Genomic DNA, 27,417 nt, shown 5'->3' on the forward strand with positions numbered 1-27,417 from the left:
TAAAAAATCATTAGGTAAAATAAATAAAAGATATGCAGTCGAACTGTAAACTTTCTCTTTTTTGGTAAGACGGTCAAAAATATAAGAAATAGTATTTTGATTTTATTGATTTTACAGTTGCCTCCAAACCTGCCAAAGAAACTTTTTGTAAGTAATCTTAATGTTCAGAATAGGATGACAGTTCTATAAGAAGATTTACATTAGAACCTTAAAATCAAAACTTCTATCAACTGCCAGGAAATTTTGAAAGACAGATTACGCTAACGTCAAGTTTTATCAATGAGAAAATATATTTTATCAGATAAAATAATTTAGTTTATTTAGTGTCGTCGAGGTTGTTACACGTTATTTCGTGCCCTGTATTTTAGTACACAACGAGATCTGTATATTTGTGAAGATATAACTTTTTTAAGTGAAAATGTGTTTGTACGTTAAGTGACAGGTAATTTTCGTAAATAATTTACATCAATCATTTTTACTTCAAAATTGGTTTCGATTAAGAAATTGATTGATTCAGCGTTAGAAAATTAGTATATTTATATGTATAATTATTATAAGAAGGATTTCTCAAAATACCGCACGTAGAAATCTTAAGAAATGTTTAAGTTTTTCAGCAGTCATTTAGAGAATAATTTGTAACATGATTTGTTCAATGACTCAAAATAAAATTGTAATATAAAATTTATAGTTATCCGCAGTTAAAGTTATTCGCTTACATAACTTACATGTAGACTTACCGAATTATTTACATAATACTCATTATTCGAAATGTATTTTCGCTTCGAAGATTCCGCAATACCTGAAAACTAAAGTGTTCGACCAATGCGTCCTGCCTGTTTTAACATACGGTCCACAAGTTCAAAGTCGCTCAACGTTCAATGGAACTGGCTTTGCTTGGTGTCTCTCTCAAAGATATGATTAGAAATAAGACTATCCACGAGGGAACGAAAGTAACCGACACAGCCCACATAATTAGTAAGTTGAAGTGGCAGTAGGCTCACCTGTGTCACAGGACCGATGGCCGCTAGAGCAGACGTGTTTTGGAGTGGAGACCGCGTGTTGACAAATATAGTGTTGGACGTCCTTCGGCCCGCTGGAGCGACGATCTACGTAAGATTGCCAGTGTAGGCTGGATGAGGATAGCGGAAAATCAGGATGTTTACCGCGAACTTACGCAAGTCTACGTCCAGCCGTGGACTATAATAAGCTGATGAGATTATGTGATGATGTTGAAACACATCCTTCTCCTACATGGAGAAAGAGGTGTATAACGAGCAGTGGGGGGATGTTACGGGCTGAATCGTGATCGAAACACGTCAGTCACGTTCAAACTTGAGCAAATTTGATTTATTTCACAAACTTTGTTACCTTTTTAGTCTTGTAGCGTATTTTTTTTTAAGGATATACATATAATAGTTCATATATATTTATATATATATAGTCCCATAATAATCAGTTAAATCGTTCCAAAGATTAGCCCGGACAAACAGAAAAATAAACAGACAAACAGTCGTTTGTTTTTGTTTTAGTATCGTATAAATAACTATATGCACTTGAAAAAACAAAATTATTTTTAAATCACAGACGGACACTCCAATTTTATTTATATGTAATAGATAAATGTATTTATGTTTTTCATATATACGTATTACCTCCGAAGCTTTTTGTTATTTTTTAATTATGACTCAAATCAATTCCGTATTCATGACGTTCGTGTCTCATATTTCGCGGGGTTTTTTAAACAACTTTTTCATTAAAGCATCCATTGTTTCAGCTCGCCATGTTGACAAGATTGATAATAAGAGATTAATTCGTGATAACAAAAGAGTGCATGCCTCACGGGAGTCCAAGAAAAAAAAAACTGATGACGTCTGTTTGAATTGGAATCGTTTTACAAGGGAATAAACATGGCGTCTTGCCTTGGCGGCCATTTTGGAAGCCAGGACTATGTGCCGGTCGCTGAGTTTTACGCGGACAAATCGGTTTTTGTCACTGGTGGTACGGGTTTCATGGGAAAGGTAAGAAAACGCATATTTTTATTTCTTTTATATTACATTTTTACTTTACAAGATAGATTACAACGAGAAGCATGAAATTAAACCGCGTTTGCCATGGTTTTAGAAGTCCAGTAAGTGGATTATTTATGTAAATAAAAACCAATCATGTGTCTAAACTACTGCTAACATTTGACCTTTTTTTATAAATTTGAAACGGTATGTATAATGTACATAATTATAATATATACATACATATAGTATGGTTTAATTTAATGTCTCAATGTCTAATTGTGATTCAGTTGAAACTATTCAATGTTGAATTATGAAATTTTTATAGCTGTTTCCTTTTTGTAACATTACTCGCCATTTTCAAACGAAAAGAAAATGGAAAATATCGTATTCGCTACTGAAGAAATCTTACCTATTATCTCAATAAGCATATATAAAGAAACAATGCTCGATTTTTCCTCGCTATGAAAATGTATAAACTTGTTTCGAATATTTTGTTTCGATTAATTATTCCGAAGCGTGTTTGACATCGCGTTAGCGCAACGGTCACAGTACTGGTTTGTGGCTGTTGCGCTGGGGTGCGATCCCTGCACATGACAAACATCTGTATTGGACATACAGCCGTTTGCAGCCATTTGCCGTGGTCTGGGTGTTTATGCAGTCCTTGTGGGTCTCCCCACCGTGCCTCAGAGAGCACGTTATGCCGTCGGTCCCGGTTGTTATCATGTACACCAGATAGCGATAGTTACTCATATTAGGGAATATATCCGCTAACCCGCATTGGCACAACGTGGTGGACTAAGCTTAGAGCTTCATTCTCTTACATAGGGTAAGAGGCCTATGCCCAGCAGTGGGATATTACAAGCTAAAGCGAGCGTGCGACTGAGCTAACACTATACTGGGATACTAGTACAAGAGTGGGATTTTTTATGCTACTATGGTGATAAACAAACGTACGGTACGGCTGATGGTGAGTGGATACCGTAGCCTATATGCCTGCATTTCCAGGAGCATAGCAAGCGAGTTGCCGACCCTTGGTCGCGATTCATGCCCACTCAGTGGATGTATAATGTTTTGATAGATTTTTAACCGTCTCATAACGATGTTATGGTATCGTTATGGAATCTTAATGATTTTTTGATGGCGTACCTAAGTGAAATTGTATATTTATAATGATATTTCAAATAATAAACCTGACGAATAGACGAAACAATTGAATGTTTTTTTATTTTATTTTATAAACAGAAGTTAAGCGGGTAAAACGAGATATGGTCAATATTGAGTCTTTGAAAAGCGTTTTAAAGGTTCATTGTATTTCATTAATGAATGGTCATACTCTTTAAGGCTGAGACCCCCTAGCAGCGAAACTGCTTTTTCTGCGGAGGTCGTGGGTTCGATTCACACCCGATGTCTAGTAGTATTATATGTTTATTTATTTATGTATTATTTATATTTAGATTTATACAAATATATAAATAGCTGTATCAGTTAGCTGTTAGCTGAAACACTGGCGTTACCTATCTACTTTAGGAGCAGACAACTTGGATATTAGGAACAGCTGACGTTGTGTGTAGGTTAAATACATTTATACAATTATTTAATAAATAAATAAATAAATAAATATTTACACAATACACACACGGTCATCTGTTCCTAAAGTAAGCAACTTAATGCTTGTGTTATAGGTTACAGCCGACTGGTATATAGCTACATATTTTTTTTTCGATAAACATACTTATAAATAATACATATATAGATAAATATTTATATTACACCCAGACTCGGGGTGGGAATCGAACCCACAACCATCGGAGCAGAAAGCAGGGTGGCACTACAAACTGCGCCAACGGGCTAGTCGTATTTATTATTATATATACAATTATTTATTGATAATAGGTGCTAGTTGAAAAATTGCTGCGGAGTTGTCCAAAAATCAAGAAAATCTATTTACTCATGAGGCCGAAGAGGGGTCAGGATGTCGCGTCACGTCTTACTGAACTCACACAATCACCTGTAAGTATATACATTTCATTTACTATACTTTACAATGAAATACAATAGAAACATTCATTGTTGTATTCCAATAAAAAAAAAAAAACGAAATCAATTTATAAATAGGGTTTTATTGCTAAAAATGTGATCTTTTAAGAACTCTGGCAAAGAATGTTAAGAGAATGAAGTCGAAAAAAAAATACAATAATCTTTGTAAAACATGTAGGTATTGTATACAATTTACTAGTATTTTGACTTTACTTAGTCACTTGTAACTAAATTTTACAAGCTTGTTAGCTCGTGTACTTTAAATTATGGAATTTCACCAAAATAAATATTACTATTGAAGGAAAACTTGCAAAAATTAGGCAAATTGCGATGTTTGTAAATTGGTCGTGCGATAGAATGTTCTAAGTAAATTACAATCATATCGCGTTTGATATGAATCGATGATTGCTCTAATTGTCATATGTACTTTTGTACTGAATTAGCACGAAGACCCAATAACTTAATTTGTTATCATTAAAAGCCTGTAAACCTAAAAAAGTTGGAACAATTGAAACTAATATTCAAAAAAGGCAGACTATCGCTCGCTAAGTTATCGCTTTTAAATTGCATTTTGAGATCAATGATTCCAAAATTTTGGTTTTAGAACATTAACCATTCGTCATCTAATTTACGTCTCATTTGACTAAGATAACGATTTTAACGAGTTATTTTCAATTATGGTAAAAGTGGGAGCTAGTAAAAGGCAATATATCTATGTTCCTGTTCCTGTTATGCACAGGCCAATGACTGTGCATAAATGTGAATCGATTCTAAGCCAGATGGTCGTGTATTACTATTGTTTTTGCAAAAGGTCTACATGCTATTTCTCTATAAAATATATGAAAATACGCTTAGATATATGAAAGCTATAGATATATGAAAACACGCTTATTTCGAAAAAGAAAATCTGAGTTGTATATCAGCGAACATTTTGTTCAGAAAAGTTGTGGTTTTAGCTGAAATTTTAATCCTTCGTACGAATTGAGGCCTATCTCCAAAACTTCTACAGACGCTTACATAACTGATCAGTGATAGTTATATTTTATAACATGAAACTCTACACCAACACCTTCAATATATCATCTCCTTTGCCCTAGGGTTGCCTGTAAGAGATTGCTTTTTAGCAATAAGGCCGCCTTTTGTACATTTTTCTACTAATTATTGTTAATGTTGCTTATTCATTTTATTTCATATTTGGTGTAAAATAAAGTATAAAAATATAAAATAAAATAAAATAATTGGAGGAAGGAGTGAAACAGAACTTATCATAAAAATGAAAATAAATAACCAACATGTAGGAGCATAACTTTTGAACGACTGAACCACATTGGATAGTGCTTTTTTGTATTTGTTACTGTCAGGACAGCGTTTGTATAAAAAAAATAATATTAAATATATAAAATTCTCGTGTCACAATGTTACTTACCATACTCCTCCGAAACGGCTGGACTGATTTTAATGAAATTTTGTGTGCATATCGGGTAGCTCCAAGAATCGGCCAATATCTATTTTTCATACCCCTTAGTTACAAGAGGAGGGGGTTTAAGGGCTTTTATAATATATATGGCAAAAAAAAGTTTGCTGGGTCAGCTGGTACTAATATATTCAACTGTTAGCTATAAAATAAGGCTCCTAAGAATCTTGACCTAACCAACTAGGATCGATATTCGTAGAAATGTAAAAAATTTACCTCGACGACCTAGCACGCGATAATTTTGTTTTAATAATATTTAATGATTTCAAGCGACAATGGGTGGGCAAGTGGTGTATGGGGTCATAAAAAGTTTCTCATGGTTTGGACGTCTATTTATTGTCTATATTTTACACCAAAAAGGTTTTACAAAGCGACAAAACGAAGACCTCTTCAGAGTGTTTAATATAAGTTACATTTTAAAGACTGGTAAAGTTAAACTCGAAATACGTGAATATATTTATTTGTTAATGGTTTATTGCACAATATATTATTAAACTAGCTGTGCCCGCGACTTTGTCCGCGTGGAATTTAATAGAAAAGTTAATGTTCAGCTCGTATTGTTTAATAAAATTAAAATATTTAAAAAATTCTAAAATAAAAGTAGCCTTAGTTACTCCTTACTACTTCAGCTATCTGCCAGTAAAAGTCCACACAGCTAGTCAGATATATATATATTATATATTTTTTTTTTATAAGTATTTCTTTATATAACTAAGTCAGTAAAGAAGCGTACGGCTCACCTGATGCAAGCGATTACCGTAGCTTATAGACGCTTGTAACATCAGAAGCATCGCAATCGCATTGTCGACAATTCCTTTCAGGAGTTCTGGTCACCTTACTCACGAACATCAACACAATACTGCTTAAAACCAGTATTATTTAGCTGTGATCTTCTGTAAGGAAATTTCTGATATAAAATTAATATTGGGGTCATACGTTGCACCGAAGACTCGTGGCGACGAGCGGCGTCAGCACTTCTTTTGTAGGTATCGCATGTAACATAAAAAGGCATAATAAATCAAAATCGCGGAATTTCATATTATTTATATTTAGATGAGTGATAGACAAAGTAAGGCGCGACCGTGCTATCGTCAAGGCGATAGACTTGCCTATCTATCGTAATATGCAATTGTGATAATAATGTAATTTAATAATATCTATAATCCCTAATCTCAAATCCCTAATATAATTTATATAATATTACAAGCGGTCCCGGAATGACAACGGTCCTGCCCAGAAAACGGCTACTAAATTTGATTGCTTACACACCGATAGCAGCGCCACCGACCGATTCAAATTGAGATAAAAACTACCCCCTATCTCCTAAGTTGGACCAAATTACAGATGCTTACAAAATTTGATAAATATTGGTTCAGTGCGTGCAAAATATTATCAATTTTGTGTTAAAACACAGTTTGTTTTTTCAAAGACTAACTGCCGAGTTCTTGTCACTTGTTCTATGCGGAATCTATATTCCAAATCGGTGAATTTTAATTGATTGATGACGATTCGAAGGTGCTTTTGAAGCCTTTTTACGCATACAGCCTGTAACATCCCACTTTTGGGCTTAGGCTTCTTTCTCCATGTAGGAGAAGGATTGGATCTTAATATTATACTAGCTGATCCCGCAAACGTTGCTTTGCCATATATCTTATTAACCCGCTTAATCCCCCCCCCCTTATAATTTAGGGGTATGAAAAATAGGTGTTGGCCGATACTCAGACCTACCCGACATACCCACAAAATTTTATTAAAATCGGTCGAGCCGTTTCGGAGGAGTTCAATGTTTAACACCATGACACGAGAATTTTATATATTAGATATAATTTGTAGCCTATTTGAATAAATTTATTTTTAATGTTGGTTTGTTATACTTTTTTTTCCAAAGCACTTTTAAATCGCTCTTTTACAAACTGATATTTATTTGTTCTTAATAAATTACTTGTATTTAATTCAAAACGTAGGTTCCGCAGAGAAAAATCTTCAAGAAAAATCAGTCGAAGTATAATTAAAGCTATAATTTTGTTGTTGTCTGCAGTTATTCGAGACACTAAGGAAAGAACGGCCTCAAGAACTGAACAAGATCGTACCAATAGTGGGTGATATCACAGAACCAGAGTTAGGCATCAGTCCAGCGGACCAAGCGATGTTATGTCAGAAGGTATGTTTTAGTGAGCTAAGCTTCAGTACAACTCCAAGGATCCTGTTTGAAGTAATCATTTGTGTTCGTACAATACTAATCTAAATTTAGGCTCTTGCAAAACCGTGTGTTGGAGAGCAAGAATAGCTGTCTCTTCTGGTTAAACACCACTTGTTGTTTTATACTCAACTAAAAATGAACAAATAAAAAAATTGTAATGCTCCAAGGAAACAATTTGTCAAATAAAATAATTAAATTTAGCATTCATTTTTTATATACTTACAAATATTACAATACAAGTAAAGACATGCTTACCTAATATCTTCGGCAAAGAGTTCAAACTTTCCTTATATATGTACACTTGTTTATCAAGTATTAATGTTAAGCAAGGGACGCCGTAGACTCCTATCCGTCTAGCCAAGTTAGCCTCATGTCCGACGTGGACCGTTGCTAACGTTACTCCTAATGGCTGTAGGGCTTCAACGAGTCGCCTCCATGGTGTCGCTGATCGAACACAGTCGAAACACCAGTCAGAAAAGAAATTTTGGATAGCGATCATAAGCCTTAGTAGGTAATAGGGAGAGTATGCTTTGACCCACGTCGCAAAAGTGTCATGTAGTTGGTTCCAACTCTTCTTTCATATGTAGAGGAAAAGTGTTTTAGTTGGGATAAGTGAAGATTATACAAAACTAAATCAGTAATACTATAAGTAATTTCAGTCATACAAAAATCGGTGATTTGTAGTTAATGTATAATTACAGCGTTGATAAAAAGTATATAGAATACTTTCGCTCTAAAAGCTTTACTTATTAGTACAGGATCCAGTTTAAAAAAATTCTTTCTGTTTTGATCCGATGTGTAATCAAGGAAAGCCATTTATTAGGCCATTATGCCATTTTATGTCTCAAAAGGACCATTATATTAATAAAAGATTTTAACAATTTGTAAGCGTTGCTCTGGTATAAGTATATCCATAGAAAAATGTCAAACCAAAGTAAATCAAAAGCAACTATCAACTGTTAAATGGGTTACCAAATAAAGCAGTGTTGCCAACTGAAAGTTGTGAACCTCTAAGAAAACATCCATTATACCCGTATAAGTAACACTTTTAATTTTCCACAACAAATCTCCAATTTATCCGTCAGATGTTTGTATTCGCAATGTGATAAATAAAAAGTAGTAGTTTATTAGGCAGAGCTACCTATCTTGCTGATAATGTCCTCCGATTATCTATCAGCAGATAAATTATCACCAGGGAAATTGACCCAAGATATCATAATTTAGTTTAACACAATGTAAATCGTCCAGTAAGATGAACAAGTGGTAAAAGTTTGACTTAAAAGAATGCATGATAAAACGGAAATAGCTGGCAATATAAAAATTGCAGGTATTGTTCCATCTACGCGAATGTAATGGTATTTTTATTGCTTCGAGATAATTTTAGTTGGAACGAGTAAAGAAAACAAATTAGTATATTTTGTCCAACATATTTGAATCTACGAAAACGCCGTAGAAATAGCAATTTATATAAATTGGTACAGGTTAGATTATCCATATATTTTCCGACTGGTTATATAGCTGTGTTTATTGTATATTATTTTTATTGTATACGCTGCTAGCTAAAGTCCATTAGTGATTCTAATGTACGATTCTATTTTCGTTTGCCTCGATTTATCTTGATAGGATTCAATGAGGCACAATTTTATGTACGACTCATTTTAAGGGATATGTGTGTGTACCATAAGAGGTAGTTCCTTAAAATAACATAATGTTCAATGTTTAGTATTGTAATAAAATGTAGCATATTTTTTTTATTTCATATAATTCATAATATTAAAACTGTTCAACGTAATGTTGCTATACTAAGATAGATGTCGTTGTACGCAATTAAATCGCGCTATCGTTTATTTCTACGGTTTTGATATATGCGTCTCTATAAAAATTACGTTACCTTCACAATTTCAAATAAAGGACCTCACCTTGCAACGGCGTATTATATCCCGTAGAATGGATATAGTTTTTTTGGCCGGTTGGTACATTCATAATTACTATAACTAACAAAACAAATATATAAAAAAAGAGATTGTAATTAAGAGGTTTCTAACACTATATTTATTTAATTTTTTAAAAGTCGTTTTTCACATAACCACTCATATATATGAGATTACAATACCAACAAACCTTATCTGAGGAACTCCAACTATCCTTTAGTTTAAAAAGAAAATGTAGGGAAATAGTTAAATGTACTTGACACTAACCTTTCTTATATAAACAAACGCCTTATACTCAACTGGAGCAACGTGGTAGATTAAGGATCCACTGCTCAACAATTATACGAAAAATTTAAAGCCTAAGTTTTATGAGTCTCTAATGTCTCATATATCTCTAATGTGTAAAGGTTCTCTTATAGTGTTCTTTGTCCAGGTGTCAGTGGTGTTCCATTCGGCGGCGACGGTAAAGTTTGACGAAAAGCTAAAACTGTCGGTGACTATCAACATGCTGGGAACCCAGCAGTTAGTCCAGTTGTGTCATCGTATGCTTGGACTAGAGGTAAGCTTTATGAAGGCTATTTGATTTGAAGGATATTTTAGTTTTATTACAAGAATAGACGAGTGAGAACACTTGGACATTTTAACATAAATTTTCTTTCATTAATTATCATTATTCTTATTTTAAATTAAGTAATAATCAAGCTTATAATTTGTCTAATATTACTGAAGTCGTAACAGGGATCAACGGCTTGGTAAAACTTTGTAAAAACTAATGTTGAAAGTTTTGTTAACGCCGAAAATTGTTGATTTGATTCCCGCGACGATTTTTAATCGTAGGTATTGTATTTGTTTCCGGTCTGTATTTTTGTCCTCGTAGATCTTCCTACCTTATCAAAGGGGCTCCCAAATATTGTAAATGTTTATAGATAAATTGTTAACCAATCTGTTCTATTTTATAGAAGTTTGGTTGATTAAGTCTCAACTATTCTCTAAATAAGAATCCTCGAATGGGATATTGAGACAATCGGATAATGAGGCAATATTGTGTGATATTTTTAGCCGACTTCAAAAAAGGAGGGGGTTACTCAATTCGACCATATATAATTTTTTAATGTATGTTCGGGGATAACTTCGTCGCTTATGAGCCGATTTTGATAATTCTTTTTTTTTTTGAAAAGAAGATATCCCTAGTATAAGAAAACTAGGATCTGATGATGGAGTCCCAGAGAAATCGAGGGAGACCCTCGAAAATCATAGTAATGACTAGTGCGTTTGTTAATTTTTTTCGTCTAATTACGGCTTATTACTTGTCGACGTAATTGAAGTCGGTTTTTTTCGATTGCCAGCAAACACAGTTATAAATAATAGTGTTTAATATCAAAAACATATTTCCAAACTTAACCTATTTACAATGAAATAAAAAATATAAATGAATATAATACTAAACAAACAGCATTATGGTACCATCACAATTTCCTAAGTATTTTTGTTACAAGTTTTTATTTATATTTACTTTAAAAGTTCCTAGTAACAAAAAAGAAATAATTATTTTAGATGTAGTTTGAAAGCTATTCTTATGTATGATCTCTTATTCTCCTAGCTAGGTAGCTGAGCTATATTATATATATATATATATATATATATATATATATATATATATATATATATATATATATATTCTTAATCTAAAAAAAGGGTGAGAATTGTACCTGATAGTTAGCGGTTACCATAGCCTATGGACACCTGAAACTCCAAGAATATTACACTGTATAGCCGATTCCATCCACGCTGTTAATGCAACGCATTCCCAGTAACTCTGGCTACCTTACACAATACAACACTATTTGAGAGTAATATTATTTAGCTGTAATTTTATTGAGGCAAATTCAGTTTTACAATTGAAAAATTTCCATTCTTATCAGTAGACTAGCTACTGACCGTCAGAAGCAGGTTACATTAGTATTGAAGTAAATGTATATTGTATACAAATACATAATACCATTGAAAACTGCGCCCCGACGCGAAGACCGTGTGTATGCATAATTAATGCAGCCTCAGAATGTAAAAACGTGTATTCGTCTCATACATGTATGTTATATATTTGTCGGTGCAATCTAAGCATGTAGGAGCAGTAAGTGCTCGAAAACGCCTTTTGTCTCTATGTACTATTTCAATCTACGTTAATATGGCGATGATAATGAGAGGGATGTTCTATTTCTATTGAATTCCTATCTTCATCCGCTTAATGGTAGTTCGAGACTTTCTTAATTTTGGTAATAGGTAATCTGTTCGCTTCCTAATAGTCATTAGGAAGCGAACAGAGTCAGACAAATTCGTTAAATCTAGTAAAGTATCAATGAGAACCACTTCCATTTTTTAAAGTCGGTTAACGATTAATAAAAACACCATTTCCTTCAATTTTAATCCTTCTCATCTAGTCACATATTATCTCCTTTCCTCATTTTGAATCGTTATCACAATAATTCATTAACTTTATATACGTCTACGTGTGTCTATTACAACTTTCCATTTATATATGCCATGTACATACATATACTTTATTTTAATTTTTACATTATTTATTTGTCTAAATATATTGAATTTTATATATAAGATATTTCACTGATTTTTTTGTTTAATCACAATAAAATATAGCCTATATTACTCCTCAACAGTGTAGTCTTCTGTTAGTAAAAGAATTTTAATAATCGGATCAGTATTTGTGAAGATTACCCTCTACAAACAAACGAAGTTAGAAACTTTACCTCTTTATAATATTAGTATAGATAAATGTTCGGGGATAACTTAGTCGTTTATGAACCGATTTTGATAATTCTTGTTTTTTTGGAAAGGAGATATCCTAAGTGTAGTACCATGATAAGGAAACCAGGATCTGTTGATGGAATCCTAGTGTAATCGAGGGAAACCCTCGAAAATCCGCATAACTTTTTACTGGGCGTACCAATTTTGATGATTTTTAATTTAATCGAAAGCCGATGTTTATCATGTGGCCACATTTAAATTTCATCGAGATCTAACAACTACTTTTTGAGTTATATCTAATAATGCGTATTTACTTGACTATTTTTTCGTCTACCTACGTTGTATTACTTGTCGATGTAATTGAAGTCGATTTTTTTCATTTGTTAGCAAACACAATTATCTGACAGAACATTGTTTAGAAATATTGCTGGAAATTTCACGAGTACATTACGTTAATAATCTGATGCATTTCACTGCTTTATATTGTATAAAAGGTGACAATGATTAAAAGGTGATATAAAAACTAATTGGAGTCTGTTATTTTTTGTTTGCCAGCAATCACAATTATTTAATTTTCAACTTTGTTTCAAGTTATTTTTCTTTCTTTTATTTACTTAGGTCGGCAAACAAGCGTACCACCGTATCATGTAGGCCTACATGATGGTAAGCGATTACCGTAGCTCATAGATGTATGCAGCACCAGATGCATTGCAAGCATGTTGCCGACCTTATCCCCAATCCCCAGGAAAAATTAGTTATAGAAACTGAACAGTCATAATAGGCAAGTCAAAGTACCAAGTCAAAACCGTTTCATGTCATTTCAATGTAGTCACGAATGTAATTCGCCAGGCCCTAGTCCACGTGTCGACTGCGTATTGCAACTGCGAGAGGGAGAGAGTCGAAGAGACGGTGTACGCTCCGCCCGCGCACCCGGAGCACGTCGTCACGCTGGTGCAGACGCTGCCCGACGACCTCGTGGATAGGATCACACCGGACTTAGTAGGTCAGTGATGAGAGGCAGGTGATACGTAAAACGATTCACTTTATACGTGAAACTGGAAACGATGACCATTGAAATCCGAGTTGAAAGTTTTGTTAGCAAAACAAACCGATTGGTTACACACAAACACTTACGATTAGTCACTCTGGTACAGACGCTGCCATCGGACAGGATTTAGTAGGTAGGTCGTGTAATCCCGGTTCTTATGTAGGAAACGATCCGTTTTACATTTGATATGTTCGAAAGTGAAAGGTTTGTAAGTAAAACCAATGGATTTTGGTATATGGGAACCGTTTATTAGAAATTTTCGAATTGAATGCTGATTAGAAGTAACCGTAATTGGGCGTATTTTTCATTAATACTAAAAAAAAAAAAATTGATTTAACAAAACTAATCGCTTTTAATTAAAATAAAATTATATTATACCAGTTCATTATTTGTGATTTTCTTATTCCAGGAATCGGAAATAGAAAGGGCGTTAAACAAACTTGCAATTTAAAGAATCTAAATGTAGGCAGCATATGATATGTCATTATTTATGTTTGTTTCTATTATTTCAGGGGACAGACCAAACACGTACACTTTCACGAAGGCGTTAGCTGAGGATATGCTGATAAAGGAATGTGGCAACCTTCCCGTCGCGATCGTCAGACCGTCAATCGGTGAGAATCTGACAATTTGTTAACCTGGAGCCTTCAAATTCGCTCAAAAGACCAACTTAGACCAAACAAAAAGGAGTCCATTTAAGTAGGCTTCAAAATGGCTTTTGAATTGTCATTTAAAAAATATGCTACATGATTGTGTGGCTACGGCACTAAAGAATATAGCCACCCCCTCTCTTTCCGTGGGTGTCGTAAGCGGCGACTAAGGGATAATACAGTTTCACTACCCATCTTGAAACATATAAAGCTGACCGATGGCGGGATAACCATTCAACTGCTGACTTTGAAATACACAGGCCAAAGACGGGCAATAGCATCTTCAGTGCGACAAAGCCAGCCCTGCGGTCACAACCCGCCTGCCCAGCGTGGTGGCTATGGGCAAAACACATGACTTCGTGCCATTTTTGGCGCGAACTGATGGAGGCCTATGCCCAGCAATGGACTGCAATAGGCTGAAATGATGATGATGATGATGATTTAAAAAATAAAAATGACATTCCTTAAGAATCAGTTATTGTTCAGTAAGGCTACCGCCGATACGGAACGTACATTCTGTAGTGAAAAATCGGTATTCACGTGGTTATAAATACGGTTTACTCATAAGTTACACATACATGTCTGTATGTGAAATAAAAATTTTACTTTTGTCAACGGAATATATTAGTAATGAGTCTATATCTACTTCGTAAAATTTATTTTTAAACGTGACGTAATGTGGGCGACTCTAACCTACTTTTAAGTCTATATTATTTATTATTGGACTTTCCTTAAAACTGAAATAATCTGAAAGTGTACTGAGTAATGGTAAGTATGGTGAGTCTGTATAGATATTATAAAGCTGGCTATACCTCATAAAATATAATTGTGTTTATTCACAAAAAAAAAATATATATACCCGACTCCGTATTTATCGAAGTCAAGATCAATTTAATACGCATTATGAGATATAAATCAGAAGTACTCGTCAAATCTGGCTTAAATTTAAATTACAAAACAAGTACCAGCTTTCGTGTAAAAATTAATGATTAAAATCGGTACCCCTCAGAAAGAGTAATGAAGAAACACTTAAAACATAGATACAGTTGAATTGAGAACCTCCCCCCTTTTATTGAAAACCTATATTTATAAAGCATTATATGATTATGCACATTAACAATAGAAGTATGAAGATGTCAATTAAACACTACATGTAAAGATGCCTGAAGATGATCTAATATAGGATTGAAACATAGCATGAATTTATAATTGGTATTTTGATTGGCACCTTATGTCCACTTCCCCGATAACTTCAATAACATATATAACGAATGGACGCAATGACAAACAATAAAATTTTATTTGTTTTTCTTTCCTCAGTACTGTCGTCTCTCCGGGAACCGGTCAAAGGCTGGGTGGACAATTGGAACGGTCCCAATGGCATCATAGCCGCTGTCGGCAAGGGTATTTTTCGTACTATGCTTGGAAATGGAGAACGGGTCGCGGATTTGGTGCCAGTCGATACCGTCATTAATTTGATGATCGTATGCGCTTGGCGGACTCATTTAAGACGGTGAGTTGATATTTATAATTGAGAAGAGAGAGAGAGAGAGATTAAGAGGGGGGTACAAACGTTGACAACAAAATACCACCATTTAAGATTAAAATTCTAGTCGTTTTGTCAAACGATGTCATATGCCATTTGTTTGAAATAAGGTAGAAAAGGCTCGTAGGTAAGGTAGAGTCGGCAACACGCTTGCTACGTTTCTGATGTAGCAGACATCTATCACCATCATCATCATCATTTCAGCCTATCACAGTCAACTGCTGGACATGGCCTCCACAAGTTCACGCCAAAAATGGCGTGAACTCGTTGTGTTTTGCCCATAGTCACCACGCTGGGCAGGCGGGTTGGTGACCGCAGGGTTGGCTTTGTCGCACCGAAGACGCTGCTGCCCGTCTTCGGCCTGTGTATTTCAAAGCCAGCAGTCGGATGGTTATTCCGCCATCGGTCAGCTTTGTAAGTTCCAAGGTGGTAGTGGAACTGTGTTATCCCTTAGTCGCCTCTTATGACACCCACGGAAAGAGAGGGGTGGCTATATTCTTTACTACCGTAGCCGTATATAAGCTACGGTAAGTTTACTATCGGTATCGGGAGGGCTGACACTTGTTTGCCGACCTAGTTGTATTAAAAAAAAAGGTAATGAAAACGTAATTGGGACAATCTGTATTAATATATGGAACTCGGATAAAACTTTCGAGTTCTGTGTACAGGTTCAGCTCAGCTTATACGTATGTGCTTATATTGCATTTGTTACATATGTGTATTTTTTTTAAATCTTCAGAGGCGATGGTGTGGTTGTCTACAACTGCTGCACGGGTCAGCAGAATCCCATCACGTGGCAGCGCTTCGTCAAAACTAGTTTCAAGTATATGAGAAAACATCCCTTCAGTGAGTTTCGCTTTTTTATCTTCTTTCTGTTTTTCTTTTTGCATTTATAGTTAATTTTAAATTTAAAAGACTTCAGTTAATTTTAGTTTTTATATCACCGTTTGATAATCGTCACATTTTATTTTATACAATATAAAGCAGTGAAATGCGTCGGATTATTAATGCAATGTACTCGTGAAATTTTCAGCAATATTTCTAAACAATTTTCTGTCAGATAACTGTGTTTGCTGGCAAACGAAAAAAAAACCGACTTCAATTATATCGACAAGTAATACAACGTAGTTAGACGAAAAAATTGTCAAGTAAATACGCATTATCAAAGATTACTCCAAAAGTTCTAATCAGATATCCATGAAATTTAAATGTGACCACATAAAAAACATCGGCTTTCGATTAAATTAAAAATCATCAAAATCGGTACACACAGTAAAAGTTATGCGGATTTTTGAGGGTTTCCCTCGATTTCTACTGAATACCATCATCAGACCCTGTTTTTCTTATCATGGTACCACACTTAGGATATCTCCTTTCCAACAAAAAAAAAAAAAAAAAGAATTATCAAAATCGGTTAATAAACGACGAAGTTATCCCCGAAAATACATTAAAAAATATATATATACGGTCGAATTAAGTAACCTCCTCCTTTTTTGAACCACTCAGAAACAGTTTCTTGTCTCTTCTTTATTCTATCCTGTTTAGCCCAGCTACACCGATGTATCTTACACAGCAATTTGAGTCTCTTCGCGACACCCACGAGCGGGCGTTGCACTCAAAAGATAACCCTATCTTAAAGGTCTCGTCCCATTCTTTAAACTTACATACATACATACATATAATATACATACACATACATATAATCTCGCCTCTTTCCCGTAGGAGTAGGCAGAGACTACTTCTTTCCACTTGCTACGATCCATACATACTTCTTTCGCTTCGTCCACTTTCATTATTTCCTTCATACATGCTCTTTGGTTTAGGGTACTCTTGACCTGACCTTTTTTCAATACGTCCCTTAATTGGCCTTGGAACGTCCGCCTAGGTCTACCCCTTCCAACCCTTTCATTCACACTCGCTTTATACACTTTTTTCGTCAATCGTTCTTCACTCATTCTCTCGACATGACCAAACCATCTGAGCATATCTTTTTTAATTTTTGTCACTACATCTCCTTTCAGACTACAACGTTTCCTTATCTCACTATTTCTTATCCTGTCACTCAGTTTAACTCCTATCATACTTCTTAACGCTCTAATCTCAACTGCATTTATTCTGCTTTGATGTTTCTTCTGTCATACCCAACTTTCACTGCCGTACATGAGTGTGGGAACCAACACCCTCTCATGCACAGCCAAACGAGCCTTGTTAGACACCTTCCGACTGCTCATAAAGAAGTGCAAAGCCCCATTCACCCTGTTTCCTGGATATCACTCTCACACTTTCCATCTCTTGTAAACTTTGAACTCAGATACACAAACTCATTCACCTGTTCAATTTTTTCATTTCCAATCACGATATTGCAGTCTGTCACTGCCTCATCTCTTTCAAACACAATCACTTTCGTCTTCTTTACATTCATCTTCATTCCCTTTCTTATAAAAGCTCCATTCATAGCAGTTACCATCTCCTGCAACTCCTCGGCAAAAGACGCAAGTAATACTTGGTCATCAGCACGGTGAAGACATTTGTCGTTTTTAACTCATTCATTGTCAACCCACTTTCATTCTCTTTTAAATCTGTCAAACAATTGTCCATGAACATGTAAGATTTTAATTTTGTGTTACCCACATATTAGGAATTCTAAACATTTTTGAATATCATATCAAAAATTGACCGTTCCAGTGGGGATCGAACCTGCGTCTCCGACTGACCGTGTCGGCGCTCTAGCCAATTAAGCTATGGAACGATGTAAAAAAAATATTTATTTAGAAAAAAAAAACGTTTACATAACATGATGCTGTTGTTGGGACATCCTTTTAAGTAAGTGTTTTACCTGTGTCAGGATGTCCCGCTCTTCCATATTCATACTTATAAAATAAAAACTTAACATTATCATGATTTAATCACAAAAGACAAAAAAAAGAGTTTATTTATGCATGTTTCTATGTGTGTGTATGAGTGTGTGCGTGTGTGTGTATGAGTGTGTGTGCATGAGTGTGTGTGTGTGTGCGTGTGTGTGCGTGTATGTGCGTGTGTGTGCGTGTATGTGTGTGTGTGTGTGTGTGTGTGTATGAGTGTGTGTGTGTGTGTGCGTGTGTGTGCGTGTATGTGTGTGTGTGTGTGTGTGTGTGTAGTTGAGTGTTGTATTTAGTACTAGCTGCTGCCCACGACGTCGTCTTCGTGAACGCTATACAGCACCAAAAATACCTACGATTATACCTTTTAAAATAACATTCATTTACCGTTTCTTGTTTACATTTCATATCTACAACAAATCTCATAGATGGCGCTGCTTTAAAATTGTCTTGTCTACATATATTCTTTTAATTGTGTTTATCGACTTAGTTACTTATATTGCGTGATTTTTATAGTGTGAAGCTAGCTTATATAGCATGGTTATTAAAATAATAACAACAACATTCAAATATGCGTCGTTAGATTACACGTTGTTACAGAATGCGTGATAATATGTATCCTATATGTAGACCCGACTTCTTAGTAATATTCGTGCCAAATTTGAAGTAAATCCATGCGGTACTTTTTGAGTTTATCCTGGACATACATACAGACAAACAGACAAGAATTCTAAAAACTATATTTTTGGCTTCGGTATCGATTGTAGATCACATCCCAAGTATTCTTTTAAAAAATATATTCAATGTACAGTTTTGACTTTCCTACCATTTTATTATATCGCACCTTTAGAATTGAAGTGGCTTAACTAAAAATTTTAAGAAAATGACTTTTATACATTAAACGACTTATAAACATGTATTCTATCATTTTATTAAACATCTACAGACTCTTTTAGCCCAGAAAAGGACAAACGTACTATTTCGGTCTCTTTTAAATCACGCGTCTACAGCGCGTCCCTCGCTATTAAAGGACCCCATTCAATGCTGCGTCGATAGTGCTAAACGTTGAGTGCCGCGCGGTTGCTCCGTAAGCGACGTAAACTGTAATTCGCTGTTTTAATACTAAATGTAAGGTAAGTTATTCATTCAGATTCATTAAGTTTGGCATCTGCTTTTGTAATGACTCTTTTTGGTTTTGGGCGTTTCAATACTAAATAATAATAATATTGTGGTGTCGTATTTGTAGTGCCGTCATTTGATTACTAAATATTGCTTGTTGGATGGAGACCTATTGTATACTATGGCTTTACTTTACTAACCGATTTTGTAACTACGAAGACACATACGTAAATATGTTTTTTCTTTACTGAATGCTATGTGACTTAGAGAGCTTTATTGTAATTGAGCCTTTTTATGTTTATTTCAGTTGAAGTTTAAAATTAATATTGAAAAGAAAAGTAGATCTTATTTTTCTTCTATTATGCCGGAATGAAAATAAAATGGAAAAACAGTGTGTAGCGATGAGAACAGCAAGTTCCGAAGGTTATGTTCAAAATAAATCCAAAGAGTGTGATAAGGAAAACTTTTTGAAACTACCTTTGGATAAGGCGATAGATGGAAGTTCTAGTATGAATCCTAAAATTTTACCGCAAGCGGAAACTGAACAACGGATTCTAAAAAATGTTAACAATACGTCGAAAATCAGTTGTGGGTATAACGTTGTTTCAACTATTGAAGAACAATCATCACAAAACATAAGAGATAGGTCCAATAGTACATCATCATCCAGTTCTTCTACGTCATCATCTTCAAGTTCCAGCATATCGTCGTCATCATCAAAGTCTTCTTCATCAGCAGAAAAAAACGGAGGCGAAATGAACATTAACAGCTCACCTTCAACCATACCAGGCACTTCAACAGATTGCTCAAATATAATTTATGCCGGGCCTTTAATTAGCTAAAGACGTTCAAATAAAGACATTAACTACCGCCAACAGCAGTGCAATCAGAATGCATAGGTATAGACGAGGAATCAGACGTTGATTTGTGTGACGCTGATCCGACTTATAACGATTCATCACTACGACGCTCTTTAAGTTGATCAGCCACCTCGTCTAACATTGAATTACTTTCACAGAATAAAAAATATAGGAAGCGCCTGCGCAATTCATCTCAATAGAAACAAATCGCTTCGGAATTACGGAAAAGCTTACCAATCACTTTCAAAATCTAATAAGGAGGTACCTGCAAAAAAACTAAGAGGAAGTTGCGCTTGTAGACTTCGTTGTTCTGATAATATAACCTCTGAGAAGAGATTCGAAATATTCAACTCTTATTGGCAGTTAAGTAATTTGGACTTAAAGCGATCGCTTATCAAGGCATGCATGATGGAGTTGAAACCAAAACATAAGTACACAAGTGCTGCCAATCCTCGTAAACCAAAAACAGCCTTTTATTTTACAGCCGATTGCCAAAGAATTCGCGTATATAAAACCTTTTTTATTCATACATTAAATATAACAGAGAGACAAATAAGAACTGTGAAAATGAAAACAAATTCCAATGGTTTCGTAGAAGAAGATCTTAGAGGGCGTTCTATAAGCCGAGCACCGATTGACCCAAGTGTTGTACAAGATATTAAAAACCATATTAATAGTATACTCCGCGTAGAGTCCCACTATCTAAGATCTTCTACAACAAGAGAATATATTAATAATAGCAAGAGTATACAAGAACTATGTAGGGATTTTAGAGGTTTTTCCTCTGGCAATTTTGATGATTTCCAGAAAAACTTGATTTTCGACTGGAAATCTTCAGTGAGCTTTTTATCAATATCATCCTTTCGTTCTTCTTTCTTTCTAGACACAACTTCTTTCGCCGCTAATTTCAATCTTTTATACTTCGTTCTTGCTTCCTTTATCTCATCATCCATTGCCTTTTGAATTTGTTGGTTAGCTATTGTCGCTAACCAATCCAACCACGCTTTTTTCTTTTCTTTCACAGCATTTTGTACATCTTTATCCTTTCCTTCTTTTAGCTACCCCACATACCTCAATAGCAACATTCACGACCCCTTTCTTAAATGTATCCCACAAATCTTCAATCAAACCTATCTCTTCTATGCCTTTAAAACTTGAAACTTTTACTCGAAATCCTTTACTGTTGAAGGTTGTCGGTTGTGTAATTCATTATTACTCATTATAAAATGCGCACAATCATTGAAAACTTTTAACAAAATTACCAAAGAAATGTATTTGTCTTCTGACTTTAATGTTGTCTTTTGTTTTTAACCGATTTCAAAAAAGAGGAGGTTACTCAATTCAACCGTATATATATATTTTATGTATGTTCGGGGATAACTTCGTCATTTATGAACCGATTTTGTTAGTTCTTTTTTTGTTGGAAAGAATATATCCCAAGTGTGGTACCATGATAAGGAAACCAGGATCTGATGATGGGATCCTAGAGAAATCGAGGGAGACCCTCGAAAATTGTAGTGACGACTAGTGCGTTTGTTAATATTTTTCGTCTATTTATACTCATTTATTATATGTGTAGTCTTTCGACTGTTGGAAGCTCCTTTTCTATATTTGCAGGGCGCGGGCGTAGGTTATACTCGCACTCTTTACAATATTATGTAGGTAGTACTTAAAAAGATTATAACAAAATTGTAACGTACACCGAATACGTGTATGCGTGCACGCTCTTCGGAGTTCCGATCGAGTCTATCGTGTGGCGGAGGGAGTAACTCAGAGCAGTGCCTAGGACTTGCGACCCAGGTGTAGGTTTAAGGAGGCCCCCTTTGAGATGCGCATCAACGCTCACCTTCACTGCTCGAGTTGTACGCCTCGCCTAGCCAAATTAATCGTAATAGATAACAATTAATTCGTTTGCACAAATTAATTATTGAATGAGCCTAGGTTAAGCTACTAGCAGGATACAACAAGTGTATCGTGCCAAGCCAGAGCCAAGACTGCCTTAGCGGCGGTTGCACCGTTCGTTTCGTACACGTCAGAATAACTCGAGTAATATAATAAATGAGGGTAGATGACTTATCGAACGATGTGCTAGGTGGCGCGATCGTTGCATCTATTGCTTATAAATTCCTTTCTAATTGCGTATGACGGCGCTAGTGTTGACATGTGTATAGTTATTTGTTTGTGTATGTGTGTGTATGTTTGTTTGCAAGTATGTGTACTATAATTTAGATATATTTTATTTATTTTTTGTTCTCTCTTTCATATATTTTTTTGCTTCTTCTCACACATCTCTATATCAGTCGTCTGTCCAAAGGTCGCCTGGAGGAAATCGCTGCGATAGCGTTAAGGCCACCTCTCGCAGCTGATGCAACTGTGTTAATTATAATAGTATTCTGTATAAGTCGATTATGTACTGGTGCGCAGGCTCGGTGGTGTGGTACCCGGGCGGCGACATCACCGCCAGCCGCGCGGCGCACGGGGCGCGCGCGCTGCTGCAGCACCGCGCGCCCGCCGCGCTCGCCGACCTGGCGGCGCGCGCGGCCGGCGCCCAGCCCGTGTGCGTGAGCCGTCCCACTCCCCCCACTATAAGTACCCCCCCTTAGGTACCCGGGCGGCGACATCACCGCCAGCCGCTGCTGCAGCACCGCGCGCCCAGCCCGTGTGCGTGAGCCGCGCCTCTCTCCCCACTATAAGTAACCCCCTTAGGTACCCGGGCGGCGACATCACCGCCAGCCGCTGCTGCAGCACCGCGCGCCCAGCCCGTGTGCGTGAGCCGCGCCTCTCTCCCCACTATAAGTAACCCCCTTAGGTACCCGGGCGGCGACATCACCGCCAGTCGCTGCTGCAGTACCGCGCGCCCAGCTCGTGTGCGTAAGCTGCGCCGCATCTACTATATTATAACATTCTAAATTGACATGCTCACTTTCGTTGCTAAAGTTATTATTTAAAACGGGATATTTACCATGTTTTTTATTTTTATTCCGTGGAGCTCGATATTTCCGAAATTATCTACGTCGAGTGTACGTAAAACGTACTGTTATAACTTGATATGTTAGCCTTATCCTTTACCCGTCCTGCCATCTCAGCACCTTTCCTCTAGAACCCTCAGACGCCTGCTTCTCCCAGTTAGTTCTATTCCTACCTCCGACTCAGACGGTCTCATTTAAAAATCATTTCAAATTCGTTTTATTTAAAAGTATTTCCAGTTTTGAGAATATTCCTGTTTTTTTTTTTTTTAAAGAAAAATACACTTAACCAGTGTCTTATAACAGTACGTAACGTACGTGTAGGCGCGACAGTGACAATCGTAGTGGTGACCGGGGTGTTTACGCATCAAACTTACGAGAAAGAAGGTAGTTCAATATGGACACTTCTAATGCCGTCAACATCTACCTGCAAAATTTCAGTCTCGTGAACTAGAAATTCGTAAAAAATGTCGAAATATTGAGCTCCACGAAAAACATGAGAAATATCGTTTTTTAATTAATTTCGTACTATTTTTCATGAATCGTGGGTCTAAAAAAAGACCCAATGGATCTTCGTACGATCTTTATAAAGTATCTTGTAGGTGAGGATAGAAACTGCTTCTGTTACTGCAGCCACTGCTACTATTATGTTATCGTTAAGATAACATTTTCTCTTCTGATGTAACAGATTAAATACTTTTTCAATCAATCAGTCATGTCTTGGTGGAAATATTTTGCGCGTATTATTTCAATAGCGAAATTCCACTGTCAGCAGTTTGATTATGTGTATATATATAGTATGTATATATAGCTAAAAGTCCGATGGCTGTAAAAAAAAATCTTTGCTAAATTTTTAAACGATATTATATGTCCACCATTTTATATACGTACTAGCTGTGCCCGCGGCTTCGCCCGCGTTGAAATCAGTGTGACACAAAGTTTTTCCGGCAAACTTCCAGTGAAACTCTCATCATAATCGGCTTAACCGTTCCATAAGCCTTCCTCTTGAAGCCCTCTCTCTATTGATGAAACCGCATGAAAATCCGTTCCGTAGATTTTGAGGGAATCGATCACATACACTTTTGGGGACTTTGTTTTATAATACACTAACTGTTGCCCGCGACTACGTGCGCGTGAAGCGCGCGTCGCGTTTAACAAAATGGTTCGTTGAATTCGTCAGAATTGTGGTATGAAATAATGTAGTAATAATGTAGTATTGTAGTGTAAATATGTTTAACTATACTGCATGCAATTCAGTTTTTAATATGGTTCTACGTAACTATATGCCACAGAATAGCGTAACGCACGCACCTCCGTGACTCCGTGAAGACAGGGGTAAATAAAAAGTATTCTAGTAACGTAAAGGTTGGATATTGTAAAAAATATATTTTTTTGTACTACTTATATGTGATCAATATAAATGTTTCTTGAACACATAGGGTTGCAACGCGCTTATTTTGCTTTAAACCGACCCTGCTGTATAAGTTTCATACAAATTATCAACCCCAATTAAACCCCCTTAGCGGTGGAATATCGCAAAATCCGTTCTTAGCGGACGTCTATTAATTATAATCTACCTCCCTGCCAAATTTCATCTTTGTCCATCCTGGATGAATGGACCATCCAGCAGTTTTTGAGTTCTCGTGATGAGTGAGTCAGTGATCTTTCTCTTTTATATATTATAGATTACAATGCATTATTTGAACACCTTCTCACCATGTATAGAGCATACATTTTAAATTTCAAGTTTCTTATTTCAAAAACATGGGACTTTCATACAAACTTCCAACCCCCGTTTTACCCCCTTAGGGGTCGAGTTTCGTCAAATCCATTCTTAGCAATAGATTACGCCCTATAAGGAGCCTACCTGCTAAATTTCAAGTTTGTAAGCATTATAGTTTCGGAGATTTCGTGATTAGTGAGTCAACGTAACATCCCCCGTTTTAACCCCAAAAGGGAGTTGATTTCTAAAGATACATTATTTGAACACCTTGTTACCATCTATAGAGCATACATTTTAAATTTCAAGTCTCTTACGTCAAAAAATGGGACTCTCATACAAACTTCCAACCCCCATTTTACCCCCCTTAGGGGTTGAGTTTCGTAAAATCCGTTCTTAGCGGATGTCTACTTCCTATAAGGAGCCTACCTGCCAAATTTCAAGTTTGTAGGTGTTATAGTTTCGGAGATTTCGTGATGAATGACCTTTCGCGTTTATATATATTATAGATAATATAGCATATTGCAAGAGATGTGTTTTGGCAAAATCGATAGAAAAATAGATTCTTAAGTTACATAATTATTTTAATAAAAATTACATATTTGGAAAGAAATAACAAAAATTGGTACTAAAATTCACGTTAACAATGAATCCAATATTAACTTCTGTATCAATTTGTAATAATTACAGGATGATGCGTGTTCAAAACAAGTTGGAGAAAGCTTCAGCGTGTCTAGAATACTTCACGACCCGTCAATGGGCCTTCGCAGATGACAACGTGAAGGCCCTTTGTTCTGCTCTTTCCCCCGAGGACCAGAACACCTTCGACTTTGACGTCACTAATATAGACTGGGACGCTTACATTGAGTCCTACGTCTTAGGAATAAGAAGGTTCCTCTTCAAAGAGAGTCCAGATACACTACCTAAGTCAAGAAAAACACTACGTCGGTGAGTAAAATTACTGAGCTTATATATACTTGCAATAAACCTGCAACGAGTCCAAATATATGTATATGTTCAAATATATTTTGAGGAGCATCCTGTAAACGCCAATTTTAGCCAAAATTATTGTTTTTCTTGGCCGCGTATTATACTGAAAATATTGGATTGATTCTAAATGAAACCTGGTATGATTTGAGTTCATTGCAATCAGCAGCAGTTATTTGTTATTACAGTATATCTAAATTAAGAACAGTTTACTGGACAAAAGGGGTGAAAGTTAAAATATGTAGTTAGTTGTAAATCATTAAAGTGTAATCCATTTTTAGAGATAATCCAGTAAATGTTGGTATTTGGTTTAAAAGTTTAGAAACTATGAACACGGTAGCCCCCAAAATTATCTGCAGATGATAATGTACAATCTTTAAAAGTACGGTCCAGTTAATGCTGGTGTAGGTTGGCTATGCGTGGTAGGTACTTTGTTTTCGATCACGAAATTTCCGAAATTAAACGATTTAATAAAATAACGTATCATTTTTTGATATAAATCCGATCGTTAGTTAATTTCTTAAAGTTTTCCTTATTTCTAATATGCTTCACTCTGTAATATCCTACTGCTGGGCATAGGCCTCTTTCTCCATGTAGGAGAAGGATCAGAGCTTAATCCACCACGCAGCTCCAATGTGGGTTGGCGGATATATTCTATGAGTAACGATCGCTATCAGGTGTACATGATAACAATCGGGATCAACGATTTAACGTGCTCTCCGAGGCACCCGCAACTGCCAGCGCAACAGCCACAAACCAGTGCTGTGACCGTTTCACCAACGCGTCGTCAATTTCTAATACAAATCTTCTTTTAATCTTGATTTGTACTGAACCATTGCAGAATCAAGATGAATTTTAAGATGCTTAAAATTTGTAATAATTATGTTTAATATCAATTTCCAGGTTACACATAGTGCACATTCTGACTCAAGTGGCCGCCGTGTTTTTCCTGTGGAGATTTTTGTTCAGCCGTTCCAACGCACTTCGAAGTATTTGGCGCCGAATCCTTGACTTTCTAACGCGAGCCGCAAGACTTCTGGCCATCGCTTGATGTCACCCAAACTTATTACAATTACAAAATAAACTTCGTTGACATCGCCACTTCCAGCTTAGGAACGCTTTGAACGACCAAGAGCCCTTTCGACATTTTTTTTCACGCTGACATGCATATTGACAAGATGGAGGTTGCTACGATCGGACACCGACAGCATTTTTTAAAGCTTCACAAGGCTTGCGGCTTTAACGTCAA

The 27,417-nt window shown here is 35.9% G+C and overlaps 1 protein-coding gene across 1 annotated transcript; it reads left to right on the forward strand.

The window, feature by feature from the left end:
• Nucleotides 1-1,907: 1,907 nt before the first annotated feature.
• Nucleotides 1,908-27,219, forward strand: LOC123668270 (putative fatty acyl-CoA reductase CG5065). Its single transcript, XM_045602036.1, has 11 exons — nucleotides 1,908-2,018; nucleotides 3,903-4,019; nucleotides 7,559-7,681; nucleotides 10,085-10,210; nucleotides 13,264-13,417; nucleotides 13,975-14,076; nucleotides 15,433-15,625; nucleotides 16,398-16,504; nucleotides 22,920-23,052; nucleotides 25,872-26,129; nucleotides 27,072-27,219. The coding sequence occupies exons 1-11, from the start codon at nucleotides 1,908-1,910 to the stop codon at nucleotides 27,217-27,219; spliced, it is 1,572 nt and encodes a 523-aa protein (XP_045457992.1).
• The last annotated feature ends 198 nt before the right edge of the window (nucleotides 27,220-27,417 follow it).

The sequence above is a fragment of the Melitaea cinxia genome, chromosome 30, assembly GCF_905220565.1.
Source record: "Melitaea cinxia chromosome 30, ilMelCinx1.1, whole genome shotgun sequence".
Classification (NCBI taxonomy): domain Eukaryota; kingdom Metazoa; phylum Arthropoda; class Insecta; order Lepidoptera; family Nymphalidae; genus Melitaea; species Melitaea cinxia.

Excerpts from the sequence above, each read along its gene's own strand:
- LOC123668270 (XM_045602036.1), top strand. The coding sequence starts at position 1,908 with ATGGCGTCTTGCCTTGGCGGCCATTTTGGAAGCCAGGACTATGTGCCG. Across the intron at positions 7,682-10,084 it reads AAGCGATGTTATGTCAGAAG|GTGTCAGTGGTGTTCCATTC; the intron begins GTATGTTTTAGT and ends TTCTTTGTCCAG. Across the intron at positions 10,211-13,263 it reads ATCGTATGCTTGGACTAGAG|GCCCTAGTCCACGTGTCGAC; the intron begins GTAAGCTTTATG and ends GTAATTCGCCAG.